At 37.7% G+C, this 8,638-nt stretch overlaps 1 protein-coding gene across 1 annotated transcript; it reads right to left on the bottom strand.

The window, feature by feature from the left end:
- Positions 1-1,387: 1,387 nt before the first annotated feature.
- On the bottom strand, positions 1,388-5,258 carry LOC306863970 (uncharacterized protein). The gene is made up of 6 exons (XM_079407603.1): positions 4,872-5,258; positions 2,931-2,957; positions 2,794-2,823; positions 2,654-2,689; positions 2,458-2,556; positions 1,388-2,360 (listed from the first exon to the last, which is right to left on the bottom strand). The coding sequence occupies exons 1-6, from the start codon at positions 4,887-4,889 to the stop codon at positions 2,322-2,324; spliced, it is 249 nt and encodes an 82-aa protein (XP_079263729.1). The 5' UTR covers positions 4,890-5,258; the 3' UTR covers positions 1,388-2,321.
- Between the last annotated feature and the right edge of the window lie 3,380 nt (positions 5,259-8,638).

Here is an 8,638-nt window from a genome sequence, read left to right as displayed (position 1 = left end):
AAATAGCAGGAATGTGGCACTAAACACAAAGCTCAGACACTCCCTTGCCTTAAGCTGAAGTGTGTTTGAATATAAACAAAAACCCTTCTGACAGGTGTTTTCTAGGTCATCCCTGTCAGAGAAAGTTTGGGTGGGGGCTGGAGTTAAGATCACATATGGTGGGCAACTGCTTATCCATTTATCTTATTAGGCAGTTTCTCTGTTTTCGTGTGGGAACAGAGTGACTGTTGATGTCAGTTTCAGTGTCAACAGGTGCTGTTGAGCGTGGATCCATCTGCCCCTCATCTGATTTGGTCATTTAAGATACTCACATCAGTACAAGACTGTTTTTGAGTAATAATATGTAAATGAGTTCATACATGTGCATATTCATCTGTCATATTAAATGAATAAAGTGTAAGAAATAGACCAGTCATAGATATAAACTTGCTGCCACTGCATTTATATCCTTACACATTTTACCATAATAATAAAAACTGTCAGACTCATCAAAATACAACCTGAAATGTTCTTGAAAGCAACTGACAAGCGAATCTTCCAATAGGCCTACTTGCCGAATTATTACACACCATACCAAAGAAATTTAATTTTAGCTATAAAAGGAATAAATTTGACATAAAATAACAAATACATCTTAATAACTTTTGAAGAGCTCATAGGCTTCATACAGCTGAATGTTTTACCTGAAACTAATTTCTTGACATCTAGTCATGACAAAAGTAGAAATATGTGCAAATTATGCACAAACATCAAAATAGAGACTATCCCCCGGTTTCACAGACAAGGCTTATGCTAGTCCCAGACTTAAATGCATGTTTGAGCTGTCTCGACTGAAAATATCTTGCTCTGACATATCTTAAAATAGGTCAGTGTCATTGTCAGGATGCACAACTTTCAAATAAAATAAGAGAAATCAGAACAGAAAATATTTATAAAACTATTATATTATCTCATTGCTATTAAAATTATACTGGTATTACCATGGTACATGCTCAAATATAGAACATGTTAATACTACAGAATTTATAGGCCCAGTTTCACAAACGGGGCTTAGCTTAAGCCAGGACTTAGTTCAATTAAGATATTTAAGCAACTTTTACAAAAATGCCTTGGAAGAAAACATTAAGTTTTAGTAATGTGTGTATATATAGTATAATAACTTTTATTTTAGTACATCAAGAAAATTAGACATTTCTTTGGCAACCAGCTAATTTACACACACATACATTTTTTAATAACAACTTTATGGTTTTAGTTGACTGTAATGACCCTAAGTAATACATAATCACCCAGTTTATTTAATATATCAATCTTTTAAAACATTGCAAGTATAACTAAACCTTCAGTAATGAATGTAACTTCAAAATCAAAGGGAGAACAGGGCATCACAACTGATTTTTTTTATTGGCTTGTTTTATCGAACCATAACACACAAAGATACATCTATAAACAATGATCAAAAGAAACTGTACATTTATACTTGATATCTAAGTCCCACAAAAATAATGCTACTGCTGGTCAGAACGCTTTTCAACTAAAGAGAATTTACACGTAATGACTCGTTTGTCTTGAATTTCCCATTTGATTAATGCGTTTGGATATTAAAGAATCGCTGGCTTTACAGAGATATTCATCCCACGTCTGCCATCGGTGCCATAACACAAACTGGATTTAAAGCCCCAAAAATCTTTTTCACAGCAGTTTTACAAATTTATTGCGGTACTATCACAGAAGAGACCAAATCAATACACACGAAGCACAGGCCTGACATGAACTCCAGTACTAGAGAATATGTTTATTTAGCAGAAATGATTATGGAGAACTGCAGTTAACATATGGAACACAGCTTACAAACGTTCTACAAGTAATCTTTCGCCTTATAAACAATAAACAATGAGCTATTTGCCCACCCCTCCCTCCCCAAACACACATTACAGGTTACACACGCACAAAAATAAAATCCCTCATAGAGCCAATGGAATGTTAGTCATTCGGACAAGCTCAATAAGATGTCCAGCTGTCTGTGTAAACGACATGCCCACAACCTTCCCCTCTACCTCACACTTTGAAAGCGAGAGCAAAGAGGGGGAAAAAACGCCTGTCGACATTTATGATGACGGTAGTTTTTTCTGCCCAATGTAAAAATGCTGGATATGATGAGATCACTTTCAAAATGTTTCTTTTCTTCCATAAAAAATGTGTCTCTACAATCAAACTACTAAAAAACCTGCCTTTAGAAAATAGTAGATAAAAATATTCCCCTGAATTGTACAAGAAAAGAGGTACAGGGAGTGCTGGTAAAAGATGAGACCTCAGCAAAGTTATTCCCCGTCTTCTCCCTTGTCGCCGTCTTCCGTTGCCTGAAAAAACATCATCATTGGCGTTAGATTACATATAAAGACCACAAATCATTTTAGGGTGTTATATGTAAGATCTGCCAGCATATGACTTTGTTACCTCTTCGTCAGCTTTTGTTTCTCCGTTTTCTGCGGGCACCTCATCTTTCTTCTCCTCCTCCTTGGGCTCCTTTGTTTTCTTAGGTTTGGGAGCCGCCTTCTGCAATGTGGTAAATTAATTTTTTTATATTGTTTCTAAGTTATAATTTAGAATTTAATCTAGGTTTTTATCATTCTTATTTAAACAGTTTTATTACCTTTGGCTTAGGCTCTGCCTTTGGGGTTGCAGGTTTCTAAAAATGAAAAAGATATAATACATCAATTAATAAATAGAGAATATTGCCATATCTGTTGACTGAATGAGTACTGTGTTTAAAAGCAGAACATGAATACTCACGTTTACCAACCTCTCCGACCTTCTTTTAGGCTGTGAAGTAATAACAAGCTTAAAACATGTACCTTATTTTGATGCAATAAATATTTATTGTTTTATTAAACTTTATTTCTGTGCAATAAGGAGTGAGATCTGTTTACCTCAGTGACTTCAGCATCATTGTTCGCCTATGGGGGAAAAAGAGAGAGAGAAAAAAGTATTATTCTCAAGTCCATCAGTGTAATTTATAACAGATGCATCTTAACGCGAGTTGTATGTAGAAAATGGCAAAAAGTATTAACTAAAACAGTCTAGATCATTGGAGAATTTTACAAATTTCATTTATTTTTTATTCTGATTCCTCCTTAATAATTAGTTTAGTACATTTAAGACATATTCTGAGGGGAAAATAAATTAGATAATTTCATGTTTTAACAGAACAGAAATCAACTTAATACAACTGCTGAAGATGTTTAAAGACTTTTCATAGTTTTAGACTCCAGTCAATAATTGGTTAAAATACCAAAACAAACTAAACACGTGGTACCAAATCTCCTTCATTGATTTATTTTAACAAAACAAAACTTAACAAAAATCATGTCATAATGTGAATAAAGCCACTTTGGCATGAATAACCAGTCAGTAACTTACTACAATAATTTAAATGAGCTATAAGTACAACATAACGCAGAAACAGTTGATTGCTTTCCAGTCGGACATGACTAAAGTAATAACATGTGGTTTTCATCAACTGCGAATTTAGTAACCCCTTTAACTGATTCATGTGATTTATTAGAAAGGGGTTAATAAAAACCATTCCTTGGGGAACAGGAATAATCGAGCTGTATATTATTGATTCACTCAAAAAGATCCGGTTCATTAGAGTCATTTGTTCGAGAACCGGACTACACAGGTCGCCTCGTATGGTTTTGAATCATTAAAAAGAATCGGTTCACTTGAGTCATTCGTTTGGGAATGAGCCTACCCGGGTAGTGCAGTAAAGAATCGGATCATGAGTCATTGCTCTACTGTGTGGATTATTTCTTAAAGAAACGACTCCCAAACATGCAGCCAGCAATTCATCAATGTTTATGTCCTGCCTTCGTTCTCCAATACTGTGCAGCTCGGTCCGCGCGCACCGCCCCCTTCATGCACACCGACTCGTTCAATGCTGATTAATGGAGATTTGCTCTCGCCCCACCGACCCCGCTCCATGACATTCCCGCCATTCGCTTTCAAACACAACATCCCGAGGTGCACATCCGAGAGGGAAAAAAACACCACAGAATATACCAGAATAATAGGAAACACCAAACAGTGGCGCTATGATGTGCAAGAATACCGCCATTGCATAATCTGGCACTTGCACGATCAAATATATCGAGACGCAATCGTGCACTAAAGCCCTAATGCACGAATTAAATCCCTAAAGCGCGACGATGAGCTGCAGGATAAAATATTGCGCCGTCTGTCGCTGTGTTTTCAGATCCACAGCGAGTTTAAATCATCGGGTGTAAGGGCAGCCATGACACTAAAAAACCCGAGACTATACAAAGACATTTACGTGCAATTGTAGCAAACCCTACTAAAATAAAAACTGCATGTGATAGATAGATAGATAGATAAATATTCCATGCAACAATTTGATTTTACGTCCTGCGCCCGACAGCCTTTAGGTTGCGCGACTGTATAAGCTGCACATAAACGAAAACTAATATCGTTACACCCCCTTTGTCTGATGCATGTCGACAGAGACTTCATCTATTTGTAAACAGAAACACGACACATATATACGCACAAATTATATTCCACATCCGATCATGCATGAGAATTAATCTGCGGTTTAATTTAGTTAACTCCGATGGAGAAAAAAATCTCAGTCGCGCGCTCTCAAATCAAAACGCGTTTATTAAAACACACGAGTATGCAAACACAAAAATGCACGAATACTGCTGCAACTGGATGAAAATAAGCACATTTGCATGCAAAGTGCACTATTGCACATGCACTATTCTTTAAATTCCTCTTTTGCTTTATTTTTATACAGCATGTTCTATTAAAGATGGTGCCTCGATAAATTAAGAAACCAATGCGCTACTTACTTTGCTCCTTTTAGGCATGGCTGTGGGTTTGTACAACGCGCAAAAATCAAAGCGGTTTAAAATGCAAGATGCACGGATTTAACGCTGAAAAACAGTCGACACTGTGTGTTGATCTCGGCTAAAGATTCACACAGTATAGGAAGACGTTAACGCTCGTCCGAAACAAAAACCTGCTCAAACCGGATTGGATTCTCCTCCTCCTCCTCCTTCTTCCCTATTCAATTCATCACAGGCCGGCCTGAGCGAATTTTCGATTCCCACTATGACGAAGCCGCATCTCATGAATAATAATTAGATATGGATGACGGTACTTGGTAACCTTCCTTGATTAATATTAATGAGCCATGCCATATCGATTGTAGAACCCGTTCATTGGCCAGCAGACTAGCGTCCCCTTGCCAACGACTACCTGTAAGCCAATCAGAGTGAACGCAATTTTGCTAATTTAATATTCATAAGACACGTTTTCACCATAGTAGGATTATCAAATCCGTCTCTCCGCCTCCTGCTCCGGTGATTGGGCTGCGGAGACTCACTGCACATTTTCAAATCATAGCAAGATACCCGTGTGGACGCTTTTGCATGCCAATCAGTTGGAATTTTATTTGTTTTTACAATGACTTAGAGCTAGTGAAGGGAGATTTTGTTGGTTCTGTTGTCGATTTAAAATGTTAGGAAATCCAAATATTTAATTTCCATGCGATTACATCATAAATATTGCACAATCTAAGGGTTTTCAGGTTTTTTTTATTCTTTTTTTTTTTTTTTTTTTTTTCTATGGTTTCCAGATGTGAGCGGGTTATTTTAGGAGCCGGATTTCAAACGGAGCTGCTGGGCTTTTAAAGCCCCCCGTGTGCGTGCAAAGGGTTTGCAGGAGAAAATGGCGACTGTGCACTGAAAACATTTCACTTGTGTCTCCAACAAAATGTAGCCTTAGCTGAATCGACAGCGCAATAATGGTGCAATATGAATGTTGCAGTTCCCCAGTGCAATTTGAAATAATTTGTTTAGGTTTTTTGTTTTTGCTTTCAGTGTGAAAATGATACAATAAGTGAAATAAAATCCACGTTATTTAAAAAACTAAAATCCACGTTATTTAAAAAACTAACACTTTTATTTATAAATATCACTATTTAAAGTGATATTTAGGAAATAAAAGAACCAGAACATAGCATTTTGACAAAAAAATAAGGACAAAAATAATAGTAATAATAATCATTCATGAGAAAATCCCCAAAAGGGTAGACATAAGAGAATTCTAAAATAGTGATTTCCAGGCTTGGAAAGTGATGGAAATGTAATAAATTGTACAAATCTGTGGATATTTCTGTGGTAAATGTTTTAAACATAGAATGCTGAATCCTCCATTTGGTCACATTTAAATATTTTGCGAGACTTCTTTGTAGTTTTATTAAGTAGCATACTAATTATATATATATTTATTTATATTATTTATATATATATATATATATATAAAATATTCCTTTTTACGTCACGCCTTTCAATAAATGATGCTCTGAAATCTGTCATAGTGTATGACCTAAAACATGTGTTAAACAGCTTGGTGTCATCATACACTTTAAAAAACCAAAGGTTCTTCATGGTTCCTTGAAGCACACTGGTTACTATATAATACCACACTGGGGGAAGTCGTGGCCTAATGGTTAGAGAGTCGGACTCGTAATCGAAAGGTTGCGGGTTCGAGCCCCCGGCCGGCAGGAATTGTAGGTGGGGGGAGGGAACGTCCAGCGCTCTCTCCACCCTCAATACCACGACTGAGGTGCCCTTGAGCAAGGCACCGAACCCCCAACTGCTCCCCGGGCGCCGCAGCATGGCTGCCCACTGCTCCGTGTGTGTGTGTGTGTGTGTGTGTGTGTGTGTGTGTGTGTGTGTGTGTGTGTGTGTGTGTGGATTTGTTCACTACTCACTGCTGTGTGTGTGCACTTGGATGGGTTAAAGGCAGAGCACCAATTTCGAGTATGGGTCACCATACTTGACAATACGTCACGACTACGACTACTATAATGTTCTTGAGTTTGCTATACGATTCTTTTGAGCTTATAAAAGTCTTGATGTTACAATACAGGTTCTTCTTGTGAAGATCTCCTGGTTTCTCTACACCAACATTACAGAAATAGTTAATTCTAAATAAATATAATATAAAAAGTGATTTGTGGAGCTTAAAAAGCGCTCCTAAGGCATTAGTCTATTAACTCTTTCCAGTTATAAGTGGAATGTTTATGTCTCAGGTCCTAATTTCAAAGGCTCCAGTGGTTCCTGGTCCACATCATGAAAATCAGTCATGTCTTCAACCACACTGCTATCTCCTTATCCAGACCCTTGCGATTTCACAACCAGATCATAGTAACTCCCTCCTCGCTGGTCCCCTCCCCCATGAAAACATTAAACCCTCTTTCAGGCGGGAAAGTCCTGCTTGTGAAGTTCTCCCATGTCTGTATGTTCCTGCAGGACTGGGATGGGGGTGGGTGTAGTAGGTGTGGCTGCTGAGTTTCAGATAACAGGTCACATTTGAGGACTGTTGCCATCCTTAAACTTCAGTTGAGACAGGAAGGAAAGGGGCACTGAAGTAATCTGTGCTGTACACGATTACAAAGTCACTAACTAAACATACATGTGAGAATGAGATCATTGTGCATGTGTGATCACTTCACTGAGAAAACACACAACACAAGTGTACAATGAGGTCCTTACAACTCATGAGCACCATCTGAATGTCCTCAGTGTTTGGTTTATTTCACATACTAATCACCGGCTACATACTGCAAATCTGTGCATTTGCTTACAAAGAATTTCAGAAGAATTCCAATGTTTCTAAAGACAAGTAAACTATAGAATTTTAGTAGCTTATAATATGTGTACATAACTGAAAACACTGCATCATGTAGTTGTGCATTTGCAATAGCATTATGAATGGATTTTTCTGCGTGGTATCTAGAGTGTTCTGGTTAGTTTCTAGGGTGTTGCTAGTGTGTTATGTGGTTGTTGAGATTGTTCTTAGTGGTTTATAGGGTGTTGCTATGCATTTGCTAGAGTGTGAGTGTTTTTAGTGTGTTGCGATGTGATTGTTGAGGTGTTCTGGTTAGTTTCTAGGGTGTTGCTATGCATTTACTAGTTGAGGTGTGGTTGATGGGTGTTCTGGTTGGTTTCTAGTGTGTCACTATGCATTTTCTAAAGTTTGAGTGGTTTTAGTTTGTTGCTATTGTATGTGGTTGTGGAGGTGTTCTTAGTGGTTTCTAGGTTGTCACTATGCATTTGCTAGTTGAGTTGTGGTTGTTGAGTTGTTCTGGTCAGTTTCTAGGAAGTTGCTATGCATTTGCTGAGAATGAGTGTTGTTTTAGTGTGTTGTAATGTGGTTGTTGAGGTGTTCCGGTCGGTTTCTAGGGTGTTGCTATGCATTTGCTGAGTGTGAGTGTTTTTAATGTGATTGTTGAAGTGTTGTTGGTGGTTTCTAGGGTGTTGCTATGCATTTGCTGAGTGTAAGTGTTTTTAGTGTGTTGTAATGTTATTGTTGAGGTGTTGTGGGTGGTTTCTAGGGTGTCACTATGCATTTACTGAGTGTGAGTGTTTTTTAGTTTGTTGAAATGGGGTTGTTGAGGTGTTCTAGCTGTTTCTTAGGTGTTTCTATGCATTTGCTGAGTGTGAGTGTTATTTAGTGTGTTGTAATGTGGTTGTTGAGGTGTTCTGGGTGGTTTATTGGGTGTTTTTATCTAGTTGTTGAGGTGTTTTGGGTGGTTTATTGGGTGTTG

Source organism: Barbus barbus (genome assembly GCF_936440315.1).
Source record: "Barbus barbus genome assembly, chromosome: 45".
Lineage (NCBI taxonomy): Eukaryota > Metazoa > Chordata > Actinopteri > Cypriniformes > Cyprinidae > Barbus > Barbus barbus.
The sequence above is the reverse complement of the archived record's forward strand: the minus strand, read 5'-3'. Positions and strand labels throughout refer to the sequence as shown.

Coding starts and splice junctions, on each gene's coding strand:
- LOC306863970 (XM_079407603.1), bottom strand. Junction 2,690..2,793: donor GGTCGGAGAGGTTGGTAAAC/GTGAGTATTCAT, acceptor TTTCATTTTTAG/AAACCTGCAACCCCAAAGGC. Junction 2,361..2,457: donor AAACAAAAGCTGACGAAGAG/GTAACAAAGTCA, acceptor ATGTTTTTTCAG/GCAACGGAAGACGGCGACAA.